This window comes from Lipotes vexillifer, unplaced genomic scaffold, assembly GCF_000442215.2.
Source record: "Lipotes vexillifer unplaced genomic scaffold, Lipotes_vexillifer_v1.1 scaffold756, whole genome shotgun sequence".
Lineage (NCBI taxonomy): Eukaryota > Metazoa > Chordata > Mammalia > Artiodactyla > Lipotidae > Lipotes > Lipotes vexillifer.
In genome coordinates this window covers 176815-196564 of record NW_006773042.1, presented here as the reverse complement: position 1 = coordinate 196564, position 19750 = coordinate 176815, and the positions used below count along the sequence as shown (strand labels likewise).

The window sequence follows — 19750 nt, the reverse complement described above, 5'->3', positions numbered from 1 at the left end:
ATTACCATGCAACAGTCTTGAGCCTTTAATTTGAAAATTAATTACTTTACCTCAAGTCATGGTATAATGAATTGAATCTCTCTAAATTGTTAGAATGTATCACAAGGAGAAGGTTCTTTGAATACTTTTGCCATAAAAATTCCTTAACCTTTTTGCTAGTAAAAGAAAAGCTTAAATAGAATTACTATCTAATAATGTAGCTGGTTTTACATAGAGACATGGAGAGCAAAGTTGCTTCTAAGATCTTTCATGTAGAATTCCAAGCACCTCAACATTCAAATTTCTGTCAGTTCTCAATATAGATATAATATGCTCACTGTTCATGAACTGTGGCCCCAAAAGAGTTTCTGCCCCTTATGCTGCCCCATGGATGCCAAAGGTTAGTTTAAGGCTTTTTAATGTAGTACACTATAAGAAATATAATTCAGCTCTCAATGAAATATCATTCCTGATTTTCTTTGTTAATAAAAAAATTGAATTAGTCTCTTATCTACTAATTTTAGGGGAAAGGTTAGAAAAAGGAAAAAGTGAATAACTTACCTCTCAATATGTATGACTCCAAATAAAGTAGCTGAACAAAAATTTACTATAATTTTACCAAAGAGTAGAATTCAGCATAATTGAATTTCTTTTTATATCCTATTTAAGGTATTTTGTTACTGAAGTTGCCAAAATGAATTCATGGTTTAGTCACGTCGTTTATAAAGCAGTCTTAGGATGCTGGCTCTGAGGATCAAGTATACAGGGAAAGCCGCAATAGACTGCTGAATGATATATCAAAGGTTTTGTGAACATTTTATGTTTGCTTTAGAAGGCTAATCTGTTTAAACCTGTGACACTTTTATTTATTTAAAAGAGTAAACAAGGAGATCAATGGTATTAGTCTATCTTTATATGGGTTAAGGAATTATGAGTTGTCTGTAGAAATCTACTAATGTTAGATATATGTATAATTAGTTTTGTATGTAGTTGGGACCAAGGAAGTGGTTAGCTAATAATAGGTACCTCAAGAGCCTTAAGTGGATACCTATTAAAAGGTATAAAAAAATATAAATAATACTGTATATTTTTAAAAATTTTAAATAAACACAAAGAATATATAGGTATACATGTTATAATTTCAAAGTCAACACTAGCACATAAGTTTTTCTTATCTAAATACATACTGATACTTCCGATATCAACACATGCACCTACAAAACACACGGCCATGCAAATAACCTTGCTTTCTGCCACTTGCAAGAAAGTTGGAATATACAATATAGTACATTGTTTCAACTTAAATCATATTGGCAAATTAATGAGGATGGCATTAAAAAATTCTGATCTAAAAAATCAAAATACTGGAGGATAATTGTTCCATAGATTAAAAACACTGAAGACTGATGGGAAGTTAAGATTTCAATTGTCCCAGTAATCTTGAAAGATACAGAAGAGACAGAATTGGTTGTAAACACTCAGAATACTCTGTTTGAAAATTGGGACTTTTGTAATCCAGCAATCCAGGCCAGAGACTCAGACCATCGATGCTTCTGATCGCAGAGAAATGGGAAAGTTGTGGACAGCTCTCCGCAAGGCAGGGGGTGCCGATGGAGATCTGGATGCCCACCTGGACGGGAGACGGCGATTTGCTGGTCTAGCAGGTCGGGAAAATCCTTTTCCATGTGAGCATTTCACTGCCACGGATTCCTTAAGACACAAATGAAGACATTCATCTCACTATTCAGGCACCAACAATGAGCTTAATATGCTATGGATCCCAACTATAGGATTAATGTATTGTATTACCGTGTTTACAAGCAAGAAAAAAGCATTGAAAATTAAAGAAGCTATTCCTGGTCTCGAATGTTTTAATCAAAACAATTCACTTTTAATATGAATATGGCACTTGATAATCTTGTAGATCTCCACACTGACAAGTTTTAATACAACTGATTTCTTTTTAGAACTAACTATGAGTTAATGTTATGTTAGAACTCAAAAGTTCATGCTAGATAAAATTGATATGATAGAACTAAAGATTTTTCTTAGTGGAGTGTTAGGATATTTTAGTGTTTTTTTTTTAAAGATAATAATTTAAAGAATTAATTTATATCCAGTTATTTTATGTCAAGTTGACAATTTTAGAGATCATAAGCAAAAGACACACAAACCAGCAAATGATTTGTCTGATGCTATCTTTTTTTTTCCCCACTAAGAACCACTGTAACTATCTCTATAAAGTTTCAAAATTATCATTAAAATACTTTAAAATATAACTTCATTCTATTTTCTAAGAAAGAGTTGCGATCTATCTTGGGTATCTTCCGAAGCCTGAAAACTTTTCCCTTCCCTTCCCTTTGCTTTCTTTCATTTCTTCCTACTTCTCTTTCTTGTTATTTTAATGAAAGAAAAGCATTCTAGGACTCTTGTCATTAAGAAACAGTTAAAAAGCTTTCATGATACATTTTGTACTTTGATGCTTATTGACCTTCTTAACAAAGCCTGTGCTCTTTCACCCGAGACGGGAAGTAAGGACAGCCTTTATTTCTATGAGAGTAACCTGCATTTGCTTTTTCTCTCCTTGGAGTCTTATTTTTTAAAACCTGTTCCTGGGGGGGGAGGGATGGAGAACTACTCTTAACGATCGACAGCAGAGGACCCTTCCCAAAGCTCCTATCAGTACAAAAATGGGAGATATTTAGTAATATTTGTTCATGAGAATTTTGGCTGATTATTGTATATGTGCTTTCATTTCCCATCTGAAGCCACAAGACCTTACAGGTATTTATGGGCTCAACTAAAAAAAACAGAAATAGAAAAGCAGGAGAATTATTTGTACTTTGGGCAAACAGGCAAAGTTTCTGATAAACTACATGTAAACTGATACTTTTGTAGGGCTTGAAAGCCTCATAAAAATAATTTCTTACACCAGAAGGAGGCAATCTGCCTCATTTAAAACAATGGTGCATATACATTGCACTATGTAAAACCAGGATTTTCAAAGCATTGGCTAATTATAACAGTATGTCACCTTGTAACTTTTTATAAATTATGCATACAAGGTGCTGATGGATAGCTCTTCATTGTAAATACAAATCTCTTCAACCTCTTTTTCTCCTCTAAAACTGTACTCTTTTGCAAGCAAACCGGAATAAAGAAAGGATAACAGTTTATTTAAATACCCATTTTTCTGGGGGGTGGGCAATTTCCACACAAAGAATTTATACAAATAATAATGACCTTAAATTTTTTTATGCTATACTATCATTTTTCTTTTCATATACTGCCTTTTAGCTCCACAATAAGAGAACTCCATAAGGCACTATTTTTTTTTTTTTTCCGGTACGCGGGCCTCACTGTTGTGACCCCTCCCGCTGTGGAGCACAGGCTCCGGACGTGCAGGCTCAGCGGCCATGGCTCACGGGCCCAGCCGCTCCGCGGCATGTGGGATCCTCCCGGACCGGGGCACCCCAAGGCACTATTTTAAATTATTTTTTTTCACCCAAACTCATATTCATGTGACTAATCCCCTGAGGAAGAACATGAATCAAATTCTGGGAATGACTGAACCAACCATAGCTAATAACCGAAAAGTGCAAGTTATTTATAAATACTTCCCATATACTTATAAAAATATAAACACTTTAGGGCTTCCCTGGTGGCGCAGTGGTTGAGAGTCCGCCTGCCGATGCAGGGGACACGGGCTCGTGCCCCGGGCCGGGAAGATCCCATATGCCGCGGAGCTGCTGGGCCCGTGAGCCATGGCGGCTGGTCCTGTGCGTCTGGAGCCTGTGCTCCGCAACGGGAGAGGCCACAAGAATGAGAAGCCCGCGTACCGCAAAACAAACAAACAAACAAAAAAAAAAACTATGCTTTTAAAAGTTCATGTTGAGTTACAATTCTAAGGTTTATATTTATTCACAAATGAAGGGTCAAGGAACAAAGAAGATGTCAAAACATGTGCCTACATTCTATTTATATGAATGGGCAACTGACTGAACTCGGAGCCATTGCTAAATATGGATGCAGTTCTACCAAAATGTTAAATTTCTTTCTCACCTCAGTTACCTTTTTCCGATCTGCTCCTTGCTTCACTTGCTGTGCTCCACACATAGCTGGCTTTTGCTGAAGCTCTTGTTCTATTTGGAGCTTTTTAAAATGCTGACTTAATGTGGCTCCACCACTGACATCAGAATTACACTTGGTCCAATTAGCCTGGAAGCATTTAGAATTTTGCAATGCGGACCCTGCTGATGTATCATAGGTTTTCAGCAGCTTTTCCACCACACCATAATTTGACCTGGGATCAGCTGACCTTGGTCGGCCAGACAAATTACTTGGTCTCCAGTCATGCTCGTGGAGCATATTCCGGTAACTGCTAGGGCTTATGTGTTCCTGCATTTGTCTGAATAGGCCTGTTGTGGGTTTTTTGGTGGAATTATCATGCACATTTTCCCTGGGCACAGGCATGGGGGCACTGGTTTTCAGAATGTCAGAAACACTGTCACTTTCTGAGATGTTACCTGTGCAAGAAATTAAAGTATCACAGGGCTGAAGATCTTCAGATGGTTCTGAGTAGCTTTGACTTTGCTGTACTGCATGACAATTTCTATTTGTTCTAAATACGATTCTGTTAAATTCATCAGTCTTTGCTGCCAGCTTTTCATTCCTAGTAGTCCTTTCAAAGCCACAACTGAAACTTCTCAGTGGGCCGCTGCTCTGTGTCACCAAGGAGCTACAGACATTGCTTTTGTGAAGATCAGGATGAGATTTAGCAGGGTGATCTGGAATCACCTTTTCATATTTTGGCTTATTGGGAATAGAGCAGGTTTTCTGAAACCATGGTGTAGAGGGGCTGTTTTTTGCACCAATCCCAGTGTCGCATGACCACGTGTTAAGTCCAACATTTTCATTACATGAAGGCTTTTTATCTATTTTGGTTTCTGGTGCCAAAGAAGAAAATGTGATAATATCTTTCAAAGTCTTCCTTTCATTTAGACATGGCGTAGGCATCTCGTCGTGCCTCCAGAGGAAATGAGGGTTGCAGTTCTTTTCGCCTTGACCTCCTTGGGCCACCCAGCCATTGTGGTCTGAACTTTCCTTCAAACTTTCATGGGCTTGTGCAGAACATGAGCTGGGAAAATTTCGAGATGTACTTCTTGGAGGAGGAACTGGTGGGGTTTCACTTCTTTGCAGATCAGTTTTATCAATTCCACCTTTTTTCTTAGAATTGTTTTGGAAAACATCAGTACAGCTCAGATTCTTTCTATTTTTCTTTTTTTTTTCTAAACTGGTTGGAGTAATGCACTGGTTGTTGTTAATCATGTGATCTCCATAAGGCATATTAGTTACATGCGGTACGCGGGCCTCTCACTGTTGTGGCCTCTCCCTTTGCAGAGCACAGGCTCCGGACGCGCAGGCTCAGAGGCCATGGCTCATGGGCCCAGCCGCTCCGCGGCATGTGGGATCTTCCCAGACCGGGGCACGAGTCTGTGTCCCCTGCATCAGCAGGTGGACTCTCAACCACTGCGCCACCAGGGAAGCCCTATGATAAACTCTTAAAAGACACTGGGGCTAAAGCAATGGATTCTGTTATAGGAAAAGGAGTCAAACTTCCTTAAACATTATTTTTATATAAATCCCATAGTACAAAACTTCAAGTCCCTTTTACTGAAGGATAAAGGCCACCTCTCAGTGTTGTATTCAACTCTATATACATAGTCTGACCCAAACTACCTTTTTAACTGTGTCTCTCATTTTTTTCTATTACCTAAACTTCTCCTACACTCAGACTCGACTGTGTGTAGTCTCTTGGGTGTCTGCTATTGGCGTTCCCATTTCTATAGGTTTTCTCTTGCCATTTCCTTATATCCGCTTTGCCTACTGAATTCCTATTTATAACGTCTTCTGAGCTCAAACTCCTCCCCTTGAATTTGAAATAACATTCTAAGTAGTGTGACAGAAATCTGAATCAAAGCGCAAACAAACATGAGCAATACCAAATGTGTTATTTGGGCATGAAAGAAAAGTGATCATCTTTTTTTTTTTTTTTTTTTTTTTTATGAGTAAAGGACATATAAGCAAAAGAGAGCTGCAGTACAAATAGTGTGGCTATTCAAGGAACAATGAGTACTTTGGTGTGGATGGAATATAAAAAAGTGGGAAGGATGACAGCAAATAAAAGAGAAATATTAGGTCAAACTGTAATGACTTTGAATTACATACTAAGAATTTTGAGCTTTTCTCGAAAGGCAATAAGTGGCAGTGAGAACTTTATACCAGGTGTGGTTTGTATAAAAAAAATTTGGCAAGTAAGAATTATTGAAATAAAAACCTAAATATTGCAAGAATGTGGGTTCACAAATTAACATTAATTAATCATATTGATACATATAAATCATATTTATATCTCTTCAACTTATATTACGACATAGCTTACAATAAAGTGCAGACAAATACCCATTAGCAGAGAGTAGTAGGCAAAAGCTCAATGGAAAAGTGGAAGGCAAAATTATGTAAAAAACATGGTTGGGTAAGAAAATCTGTTGTAAGTCAGTACAAAAATTCTCTCTGAGCTTCCAAAAAGCTAAAGAAAAATAAGGGTCCACATTCCTATAGCTTCAAAGAGAAGTATACTGCCCCACTAGGAGATAAATGGTGATCCTAGAAAAATCCATCTTTACTTAACTTGTAGAGAATTCTAATTTATTTTTCAATTTGGCTAAAACTTACCCTTAAGTTATAAGGGTGCTTCTGAACTGAAAGAGCATGTTTTACAGCACTGTATAAGTATGTATGTGTGTCCATATTTACAATATGTTATTCTGAAAATTATGAATGCTTCCATTATATATATAATGTAGAAAAATAAATGGCTCAAAATGTTTCAGTAGAACATCATTATATAATTAAAACACCATTGTTAAATTTGACATAGTTTAAAGATGTATTTAACTAGATTAACCCAGTATACTCTTCCACTGGCCATATACTCAAAATAAAAAAGAACTCCATTGGAGTATACTTGTTTATTATTTATTATGGTTAGTATAACTTCACTAAATACCAAAAAAGTAAAGTACGCCTAAGAGTCAAACTACAAAGAGAACTATAAGATTTGCTTTAAGAATTAGTGAACAGAGGGGCTTCCCTGGTGGCGCAGTTGTTGAGAGTCCGCCTGCCAATGCAGGGGTCACGGGTTCGAGCCCTGGTCTGGGAAGATCCCACATGCCGTGGAGCAACTAGCCCTGTGGGCCACAATTAGTGAGCCTGCCTGTCTGGAGCCTGTGCTCCGCAACAAGAGAGGCCACGATAGTGAGAGGCATGCGCACCGCGATGAGGAGTGGCCCCCACTTGCCGCAACTAGAGAAAGCCCTCACACAGAAACGAAGACCCAACACAGCCAAAGTAAAATAAAATAAATAAATAAATAAGGCAAAATTCCTTAAAAAAAAAAAAAAGAATTAGTGAACAGAGAAACATACAATTTAAGTTTTTATCTCCTAAGATAACATATTTAAACAGCATTATTAATTCTCACTAACAAAGTGTTAGATGCTAAAGGAAGTTTGGATTCATTAACTAAAAACAACATTCTTTTTGATTTTCCAACATAAAAATCATCATAGATGTACCAGCCTACCTTCTGTGGTTAGAACGCTTTCGAATTTCCTCTTGAAAGCTGCATAGTTCTTCACTAACTTTGGCAAGTTCTTCAAGAGCCTTTATACATATAAGCAATAGCATGTTAGTCCTTTGAAATGTAAATATGTCTTTAGAAACAGTTCTAGGCCAATCCCGTCTTACTTACTGTGTTGAGGGCACCAGAGCAGCTCTTGTTCTCTTCCTCAGAAGCCCTCAGGTCAGGCGGGGTCTTACATTCCTTTTGGTTGTCTGTGGCCATAGAATCCATTAACCCTACTTTTGATTTTTTGATTGTTTTTTGTTCCTTACACATTTGATTTCTTTCACTGAGTAAGCTCTGCTCTGTTTTACCTTTTTCCCCCAGACCATCCCTGTGATTCATCCCTGTAAATTCACATTGTCTTGAATTGGGATAATTTGGAGAAGATTCCATCATTTTGTCTTGAATGGCCTTTTCACAATCAACATCAATAATCGCACGTTCACTCATGTTGATTTTCCTCCGAAGCTTTACTTCATGGCAGAGCTGTAAAGAAAACAAAGATAAAAATTTCCCCCTAATCCACTCTCTCAATATTTTTGATACTAAGCATACCGTTCTGAGTTCTCTTTGCCATATTACTATATACTACCCCACGGTATTAATGCTTATTCCAAATAACACTTCTAAAGTCTGGATTAGCTGGAACAACTTTGAGGAACCATAAAGACTACTTTCAGTAGGTCAAAGCATGGATGGTAATTTCTGTTCTTCTGAGTAGAAATCAACCCATTCAAAAATGAAACAAACCTGTGTTTATATATAGATATCATGATGATACAGAAGCACTGTTAACAAAATTGGAATGACTCGAGTCAATTACTGGCAATGTTCTCTAACTGCTTTCAGAGAGAAGCAAAAGTTTAACTAACATTAAGGTCATATTTTAAAAATATATGATCCTATATGCCAACATTTAACTTCTAAATAGGTGACAATCTCATATAGTAACTCAGCTAATTCTGTCCCTAAGTGGACATTTCACAATCAAAATATGTTACTTTTGGAAGTTACATTGGTGAGGGACAGGTAATTCTGAGACTTTTTTTACTTCCAAGGCTACATACATTTAAAAAATGTTTCCTGTTGTAATTAAAACAAATGTGACCCTGTCCTAGGTAATACAGTAGAACTCTAAGGCGTTGATCATCTATTAGTCTATGCTAAAGTGGGCCCCAAATTACTTATTGAGAGTTCAGTTTAACCTGCAGGCTATTACTGGCTTTCTCTTCAGGCTTGTGTTCTGGGAAAGCTTGTCAAATTCCAAAGACAGAGAACTATTAAAGCAAATGACTCTATGTTTTACAGTCACAACCTATATCTGCACTACATCTATTATTCAAAGAGTAACAGAGAACTTCTGCTCCCAGATCCTTGTCCTGGCCATGAGCCCCAGCCGAGCCCTAGCCACACCCCGCCTCCGCAGGAGACCCTCCAACACTAGCAGCCGAGTGGCTTACAGGGTCTTGGTGCTCAGGCCAGGTGTCAGGCCTGAGCCTCTGAGGTGGGAGAGCCGAGTTCAGGACATTGGTCCACCAGAGACCTCCCGGCTCCATAAAATATTGAACAGCAAAAGCTCTCCCAGAGATCTCCATCTCAACACTAAGATCCAGCTCCACTCAACAACCAGCAAGATACTGTGCTGGACACTATTCCAAACAACTAGCAAGACAGGAACACAACCCCACCCATTAGCAGAGAGGCTGCCTAAAATCATACTAAGTTCACAGACACCCTAAAACACACCACCGGATGTGGTCCTGCCCACCAGAAAAACAAGATCCAGCATCATCCACCAAAACACAGGCACCAGTCACCTCCACCAGGAAGCCTACACAACCCACTGAACCAAACTTACCCACTGGGGGGAGACACTAAAAACAATGTGAAGTACGAACCTGCAGCCTGCAAAAAGGAGACTCTAAACACAATAAATTAAGCAAAATGAGAAGACAGAGAAATACACAGCAGATGAAGGAGCACGGTAAAAACCCACCACATCAAACAAATGAAGAGGAAATAGGCAGTCTACCTGAAAAAGAATTCAGACTAATGATAGTAAAGATGATCCAAAATCTTGGAAATGGAATGGAGAAAATACAAGAAACATTTAACAAGGACCTAGAAGAATGAAAGACCAAACAAACAATGATAAACAACACAATAAATGAAATTAAAAATTCTCTGTAAGGAACCAATAGCAGAATAACTGAGGCAGAAGAACAGATAAGTGACCTGGAAGGTAAAATAATGGAGATAACTACCACAGAGCAGAATGAAGAAAAAAGAATGAAAAGAATTGAGGACAGTCTCAGAGACCTCTGAGACAACATTAAACGCACCAACATAAGAACTGTAGGGGTCCCAGAAGGAGAAGAGAAAAAGAAAGGGACTGAGAAAATATTTAAAGAGATTATTTCCTATATTCCTTCCCTAATATAGGAAAGGAAATAGTCAGTCAAGTCCAGGAAGGGCAGAGAGTCCTATACAGGATAAATCCAAGGAGAAACATGCCAAGACACATATTAATCAAACTATCAAAAATTAAATACAAAGAAAAAATATTAAAAGCAGCAAGGGAAAAACCACAAATAAAATACAAGGGAATCCTCATAAGTTTAACAGGTAATCTTTCAGCAGAAACTCCATAAGCCAGGAGGGAGTGGAAGGGCATATTTAAAGTGATGAAAGGGAAAAACGTACAACCAAGATTACCCAGAAAGGATGTCATTCAGGTTCCATGGAGAAATTAAAACTTCTACAGACAAGCAAAAGCTAAGAGAATTCAGCACCACCAAACCAGCTTTACAACAAATACTAAAGGAAGTTCTTTAGGCAGGAAACACAAGAGAAGGAAAAGACTTACAGTAAGAAACCCAAAACAATTAAGAAAATGGTAATAGGAACATACATATCGATAACTACCTTAAATGTAAATGGATTAAATGCTCCAACCAAAAGACATAGACTGGCTGAATGGATACGAAAACAAGACCCGCATATATGCTGTTTACAAGAGACCCACTTTAGACCTAGGGACACATACAGACTGAAAGTGAGGGGATGGAAAAAGATATTCCATGTAAATGGAAATCAAAAGATAGCTAGAATGGCAATTCTCACATCAGAAAAAATGACTTCAAAATAAAGACTATTACAAGAGACAAAGAAGGACACTACAAAATGATCAAGGGATCAACCAAAGAATAAGATATAGCAATTGTAAATATTTATGCACCCAATATAGGAGCACCTCAGTACATAAGGCAATGCTAACAGCCATAAAAGGTGAAATTGACAGTAACACAATCATAAAAGGGAACTTTAACACCCACTTTCACTAATGGACAGATCATCCAAAATGAAAGTAAATAAGGAAATACAAGCTCTAAATGATACATTAAACAAGATGGACTTAATTGATATTTATAGGACATCCCATCCAAAAACAACAGAATACACTTTCTTCTTAAGTGCTCGAGGAACATTGTCCAGGATAGATCATATCTTGGGTCACAAAACAAGCCTTGGTAAATTTAAGAAAATTGAAATCGTATCAAGTACGATAGTACAATACACTACTAAATAACCAAGAGATCACTGAAGAAATCAAAGAGGAAATCAAAAAATACCTAGAAACAAATGACAATGAAAATATGACGAAGTTTATAGCAATACAATCCTACCTCAAGAAACAAGAGAAATCTCAAATAAACAACCTAACCTTACACCTAAAGCAATTAGAGAAAGAAGAACAAAATAACCCCAAAGTTAGCAGAAGGAAAGAAATCATAAAGATCAGATCAGAAATAGATGAAAAAGAAATGAAGGAAATGATAGAAAAGATAGAAAAGCTGGTTCTTTGAGAAGATAAACAAAATTGATAAACCATTAGCCAGGCTCATTAAGAAAAAAAGGGGAACACTCAAATCACTAGAATTAGAAATGAAAAAGGAGAAGTAACAACTGACACTGCAGACATACAAAGGATCATGAGAGATTACTACAAGCAACTATATATATATATAGATATATATATAGATATATATAAAATGGACAACCTGGAAGAAATGGACAAATTCTTAGAAAAGCACAACCTTCCATGACTGAACCAGGAAGAAATAGAAAATATAAACAGACCAATCACAAGCACTGAAATTGAAACTGTGATTAAAAATCTTCCAACAAACAAAAGCTCAGGATCAGATGGCTTCACAGGTTAATTCTATCAAACATCTAGAGAAGAGCTAGCACCTATCCTTCTCAAACTCTTCCAAAATATGGCAGAGGGAGGAACACTCCCAAACTCATTCTACGAGGCCACCATCACCCTGATACCAGAATCAGACAAAGATATCACAAAGAAAGAAAACTACAGGTCAATATCCCTGATGAACATAGATGCAAAAATCCTCAACAAAATACTAGCAAACAGAATCCAACAGCACATTAAAAGGAACATATGGGGCTTCCCTGGTAGCACAGTGGTTGAGAGTCTGCCTGCCGATGCAGGAGACACGGGTTCATGCCCCAGTCCAGGAAGATCCCACATGCCGTGGACGGGCTGGGCCTGTGAGCCATGGCCATTGAGCCTGCGCGTCCAGAGCCTGTGGTCCGCAACGAGAAAGGCCACAACAGTGAGAGGTCCGCGTACCGCGAAAAAAAAAATAAAGGAACATACACCATGATCAAGTGGGGTTTATCCCAGGAATGCAAGCATTCTTCAATATATGCAAATCAATCAACGTGATACACCATATTAACAAATTGAAGAATAAAAACCATATGATCATCTCAATAGATGTAGAAAAAGCTTTTGACAAAATTTATCACCCATTTTGATAAAAACCCTCCAGAAAGTAGGCATAGAGGGAACTTACCTCAACATAATAAAGGCCATATATGACAAACCCACAGCCAACATTGTTCTCAATGGTGAAAAACTGAAACCATTTCCACTAAGATCAGGAACAAAACAAGGTTGCCCACTCTCACCACTGTTATTCAACATAGTTTTGGAACTTTTAGCCACAGCAATCAGAGAAGAAAAAAAACAAAAGGAATCCAAATTGGAAAAGAAGAGTATAACTGTCACTGTTTGCAGATGACATGACACTATACATAGGGAATCCTAAAGATGCTACCAGAAAACTGCTAGAGCTAATCAATGAATTTGGTAGTGTAGCAGGATACAAAATTAATGCACAGAAATCTCTGGCATTCCTATACACTAATGATGAAAAATCTGAAAGAGAAATTAAGGAAACACTCCCTTTTAGCACTGCAACAAAAAGAATAAAATACCTAGAAATAAACCTACCTAAGGAGACAAAAGACCTGTATGCAGAAAACTATAAGACACTGATGAAAGAAATTAAAGATGATGCAAACAGATGGAGAGATATACCATGTACTTGCATTGGAACAATCAACACTGTGAAAATGACTATACTACCTAAAGCAATCTACAGATTCAATGCAATCAAACTACTCTCAAACTGCCAATGGCATTTTTCACAGAACTAGAACAAAAAATTTCACAATTCGTATGGAAACACAAAAGACCCCGAATAGCCAAAGCAATCTTGAGAAAGAAAAACTGATGGTGGAGGAATCAGGCTCCTGGACTTCACATTATACTACAAAGCTACAGTAATCAAGACAGTATGGCACTGGTGCAAAAACAGAAATATAGATCAACGGAACAGGATAGAAAGCCCAGAGATAAACCCACGCACATATGGTCACCTTATCTTTGATAAAGGAAGCAAGAATGTAGAATGGAGAAAAGACAGCCTCTTCAATACGTGGTGCTGGGAAAACTGGACAGCTACATGTATAAGAATGAAATTAGAACACTCCCTAACACCATACACAAAAATAAACTCAAAATGGATTAAAGACCTAAATGTAAGGCCAGACACTATAAAACTGTTAGAGAAAAACATAGGCAAAACACTCTATGACATAAATCACAGCAAGATCCTTTTTGACCCACCTCCTAGAGAAATAGAAATAAAAACAAAAATAAACAAATGGGACCTAATGAAACTTAAAAGCTTTTGCACAGCAAAGGAAACCATAAAAGATACGAGAAGACAACCCTGAGAATGGGAGAAAATATTTACAAACAAAGCAACTAGCAAAGGATTAATCTCCAAAGTTTACAAGCAGCTCAGGCAGCTCAATATCAGAAAAACAAACAACCCAATCCACAAATGGGCAGAAGACCCAAATAGACATTTCTCCAAAGAAGATATACAGATTGCCAACAAACACATGAAAGGATGCTCAAAATCACTAACCATTAGAGAAATGCAAATCAAAACTACAATGAGGTTATCGACTCATACCAGTCAGAATGGCCATCATCAAAAAATCTACAAACAATAAATGCTGGAGAGGGTGTGGAGAAAAGGGAACCCTCTTGCACTGTTGGTGGGAATGTAAATTAATTCAGCCACTATGGAGAACGGTATGGAGTCTCCTTAAAAAACTAAAAATAGAAGTATCATACGACCCAGCAATCCCACTACTGGGCATATACCCTGAGAAAACCATAATTCAAAAAGAGTCATGCCCCACAATGTTCATTGCAGCTCTATTTACAATAGCCAGGACATGGAAGCAACCTAATTGTCCATCAACAGGTGAATGGATAAAGAAGGTGTGGCACATATATACAATGGAATATTACTCAGCCATAAAAAGAAATGAAATTGAGTCACTTGTCCATTTGGATGGACCTAGAGACTGTCATACAGAGTGAAGTAAGTCAGAAAGAGAAAAACAAATACCATATGCTAACACATATATATGGAATCTAAAAAGAAAAATGCTTCTGAAGAACCTAGGGGCAGGACCAGAATAAAGACACAGACATAGAGAATGGACTTGAGGACACAGGGAGGGGGAAGGGTAAGCTGGGATGAAGTGAGAGAGTGGCATGGACATATATACACTACCAAATGTAAAATAGATAGCTAGTGGGAAGCAGCCCCATAGCACAGGGAGATCAGCTCAGTGCTTTGTGTCCACCTAGAGGGGTGGGATAGGGAAGGTGGGAGGGAGACACAAGAGGGAGGAGATATGGGGATATATGTATATGTATAGCTGATTCATTTTGTTATACAGGAGAAACTAACACACCATTGTGAAGCAATTCTACTCCAATAAAGATGTTAAAAGAAAAAAAAAGAATAACAGATTTACTGATGCTCAATATTTACCCAAATCTCAGATGAGTGAAGCACTATAACACAGTTAATGCCTGAAGGATAGGTCATGCATTTATGCCCTAAATACTTATAAATCTGTAGTTGGATGAAGTCAGGATAGCATCAAATTGCAGCCATGAATCAACTGTTCTGGCCCCTGTAAAATTATCTGTACTGAACAGTTGTGGCCATTATAATTTTGGCTGACTTTGAGGGATATTTTAAGAAGCAACCCTCAAAACACCATGCTAAATCTAAGGATGATATTGGTAGCACTGTCCTCTTTTAGAGGAGTCATGGGTGGAAACAAAATTGCTTTAGTTGCAAAATCAGGGAGAAAGTGCTATTTCTGGGAAATAGGTTTGCTTTTGTTTTCTGAATACTGAAAAATATGCATTTGATCATTTTTTGTTACTTACTAGAAAGACAAATTTGCTGCATGCATTTCACAAAGGATCCTTCCTCTTGTCTTCATCTCATCTTTCTCTTCTAGTTTTGGAATACTTTACCTTACACAGAATTTTATTTGACATCTTAAATTCTCTTGGGGACTTAGGTGAAGTATGAATAAACAAATTTCATTATATTATTGATGGAAAACCATTTATTTTGTAAAAGGAAATCTGTGTTACTTGGTACCTAGCTGTTTTCAATGGCTATCTGATCAAAGGAGACAATCAGGAAAGATGGCAATGTGATAAAAAAAATTGCCAGGCATCCATTAACTCTATTAAGGGTATCTATCTGGATTAGTCTAGGTTTCAAAGATCCAAGTACGTACATCTTCATTTTGTAATAGCAAATGCAATGATTGTGGATAGTCGCTGAACAAAGAATCATTAGCATATTAATACCCAACACTGATCCTCTCACTAATGACATTTTTACTTGGAATCACAGAAGTTATATGCATGCACCAGGAAAGGTATAATTTTCTAATATATGGCTTAATAAGTTGTGTCTGATTTAATACACAGAGCTTAGTGATAAATACGAAAGAAATACAGTCTATTATGCTTGTGGCATGTTACATTTTTTCCAAGTGTTGATTTTTAATTTTACTTAACAATATTGTCTTGATTTTCTGTGACATGTGAGGACAATTTCCTCCTGTTCTCTACTCCCAGCTTTGTAGCCTCTAAGAAGGTACATTCTCACAGGTACAAAGCTGGGAGTGGGGGGCTTCCCCGGTGGCGCAAGTGGTTGAGAATCCGCCTGCCAATGCAAGGGACACGGGTTCGATCCCTGGTCCGGGAAGATCCCACATGCCGCGGAGCAACTAAGCTCGTGTGCCACAACTGCTGAGCCTGTGCTCTAGAGCCCGTGAGCCACAACTACTGAGCCCATGTGCCGCAACTACTGAAGCCCGCGCGCCTAGAGCCCGTGCTCCACAATGAGAGAAGCCACTGCAATGAGAGGCCCGCGCACCACAACAAAGAGCAGCCCCCGCTCGCCGCAACTAGAGAAAGCCCGCGTGCAGCAACGAAGACCCAACACAGCCAAAAATAAATAAATAAAATAAATAAATTAAAAAAAAAAAAAGCTGGGAGTGGGAAAAAATACATACATACTATGCCATTTTATGTAAGCAACTTGAGAGCATCCATGAATTTTGGTATCCACGGGGGCTCCTGGAACCAATCTCCCATGTATACTGAGGGACAACTATATTAGTATGATAAGGGGAGCACAATGATAGTATTCAGGTATTGAACAGCATCGTCTCTGGGTGGGTAGTTTGGGTAAGCACATTATCTAAACATATTCCCAGGTATGGTGTTGTATACTGCAGGCAGAATGACATAAATAGCAGCACAGCTACTATCCAAGATAAAGAAAAAATATTCCAGCCCTCTGTCAGTACTTCTATGGACTATCACCTATGTTTAAAGTATGTTTAACGCCTGCTAATTGATAAGGCTAATATTTTCCATAGATGGAATCTACAGAGCTGTCAGAATAATTATTTGACAATAACAAATTTAACCAGCCAGCAGAATATCTTAGCTACATGGCTTAAACAACTGGCTAGACTAATCCTGACTCCCTTAATTATTTTGCTTGGATGCTAGAATTATCTGAGATTGTTATTAACTGGACCTTCCAAACCTTTGGAAGCCAATGAGTTCAGGTTTCGAATTGGAGTTGTGGATTTTGATTTGACTTGGCCATCTCCCTGTTGATCCAATCTGAGCCTCTGGGTGGAGAAGTTAAGAGAGCAAGCAAAACTCATTTTCCAAACTATAGAAGGATGAGAAGTAAATTCTCCTTTCAATCTGTAATCATCTACTACATGCCTGCCTTCTCAGCTCTATTTTGGAATAGTCACATGGCTATTCTTTTTTATTTTTCCTTTTAGCATGCCAATTTGTATTTTATTCATAACCAATTATAGGGCTGTTAATAAGAAAAATATTTGCACTATAAACACATAAAGCACCAGCTTTGATTGTCTGTGAATAAAGGCCAAGGAGTCTGTTAAAATAACTGCCTTGGCAATGCGCACAAAACCATATAAGTCAACAGCAGGGAATGTTACAAAAAAGCAAGATAAGTATAAATAATTTTCAGTTGGAACAAGCTTGAATATACATCAATGCAGATACTTAAAGGAAATATTCTGGCCAAACAGGGTGAAGGAATAAAATTATTGTTTGTATCAGAGTCTCGGCATGTCATTTTTAATAAATTCTTTCCAAATAAATGTGCCAATAAATGTGCCACACCTTGCCAGAATAAAAACCATGTCCACCTCCATTTTCTTTTTGATATATGACACTCTTTGATTATACTGAATTATCTAATACATAACTGCCTTTAGTAGACATTATTCATAAGTCATCTCTGAAAAGATCTGTATTTTAATGCCCAATTATAATTTTACTAAAATATGTTCCATTAATTACGTTTTTCTTCTGTTTTCATCCTGGGCCCGGAATTTGAAAACTTATGCAAAATACATACCTCACTTTTGATACCATGGCACTCTAGTTAGAAAATAATAAATTGATACACTTTAGAAAGACATTTCAAGTTCTAATTTGCATGCAAAGCTATAAATTAGCATAGTCTCTACAGTGATATTGGGTTAGGTTATGCTATTTCTGGTCTAGTAAATATCACTGAGACATGCATCGTTTAGGTGGAATTGGAAAGTAAAAATCGTTTCCAATACAAAACAAACCAACAGAATTTTCATTCTGAGTTTTAAGTTTCCAGTGCATTCAAAACAAATCAACCTGTACCTCTTCTATCTTCTTCTGCATGATCTTCCATTGACTTTCCCATTCCTTTCTTTCATTGTCAAACTGGTCCAGTAACTCCATCTTTTCCTTGCGCCAGTTAGTCTCTGTGTTCTCCCACTGCTTATGTAGGTCCATGGCAACCGTGTGAGTGTTAGTGAAGGGGTGTTTCTGCCCGTCTCTGCCTTCTCTTAACTGTTTCTTGGAAGCTTGGAGTTGTTTTATTTGAAGCAGTCTCACTTGCCTTTAAAACAAAGCCTAATATAAACATAAGGAGAGAGAGTTCCAAATCCATGTGCTTTCTGGAAACATTTTATCAGTTTGTCAAGAGCCATTGACATAAACAAACTTTAGGAAAATTGGACTCAAAAGAAGGATGACAAAAATATCTGCCTAAGGAGAAACTAACACAGTCAAAGAAAAAAGTATCATCCAAACTTTTTTTCTTCCCCTTTCTGAGACCAGACAGTAAAATTACAGTGGACAGGATGGTTAAATGCATGTGTGAGATATAAGTATTCCTTTAACTAACCACCTAATCTAAACATAGAATTTTTCATGAATATCTCAGAGTGGAAGTATGAAATTCAACTGTTTAGTCACATCTACACAACTGTGGTAGATTCTGCTGCAATGGAATTACTCCTTCTGTTCTGATGCAACCAGATTATACATTTCTGTGACTTAAAGTCCTGAGGTGGTATTGGGCTACAATCTCAATTTTACACTCATAGAGTTCAAGCTTGTGGCAAACGTGATTACTGTATCAATAAGACCCCAACGTTGGTAGTAAGTCTGGGACTGATGTATCAGCAAGAAACCGAACTAAAGCATAAAAAAAATTGTCATTATTTTATTTCATCAAGTAAAATGTAAAAGCAACAAAATTATCCTGAAAGCCATATGTTAACACTTATCCATGCTCTTTTTTCCTTCTAATAGACTATATATCAGAACCTATCTTCTGATACTGAATACAGAGAAATGAAAAAACATGTTTTCATCAGTTTGCAGGGAAATCCTTGATCATATTAAGGAGTGACAAATAATTAGATTTCTAGCATTTAGGGCATGTGTTCATTCAGGATCTGAAGATGAACTTTAAAATACCTGATTGGTAATTCTGTTATAAATCACCTAAAATTTCTGAGATTTAGTTTATTTATATTAAAATGGGGGATATCCACAGGGTTATTACGAAGATTAAATGACATATGGACTGCAAATTGGTTTGAGAAATATAAAATTTCCCCTACTTTTTGCTTTAAAAAATCTTGTGCTGACATCCACTGAGAATATTTTTATTACTAAAGTCAGATACATTTTTTAATGGGTAGAAAAGCACATTTAAAATGTTTGAATCTCCTTCTAAGATAATCACACCTATAAGAAGTCTTAACTCTTTAGCTTTTAAAAAGCTGAAGAGTTGGCCAAAAAGAAAGCTAATTTGGCCATGACCAAAATGCCTTACCTTACCAGGTGGTAGCTGATGCTAATTTTGAGCAAAGTTCTCGAGACTCAGTAGCCGCCTGGGTTCTGGCATTGTCTAATGAAGCCCACATAACCAGGAAGCAAGCCCCATTCTGCAGTCATAGAAGACGGCCGCATATTTTATATCCCAAATA

General features: G+C 37.4%; 1 protein-coding gene across 1 annotated transcript; it reads right to left on the bottom strand.

Annotated features, from left to right (window-relative positions):
- Nucleotides 1-1515: 1515 nt before the first annotated feature.
- KIAA0408 (KIAA0408 ortholog) lies at nt 1516-18263 on the bottom strand. Its single transcript, XM_007472348.1, is given in 6 exon segments — nt 1516-1689; nt 4042-5349; nt 6208-6225; nt 7621-7704; nt 7793-8152; nt 18129-18263. Coding segments are annotated over 6 exon segments (2079 nt in total).
- Nucleotides 18264-19750: the final 1487 nt, after the last annotated feature.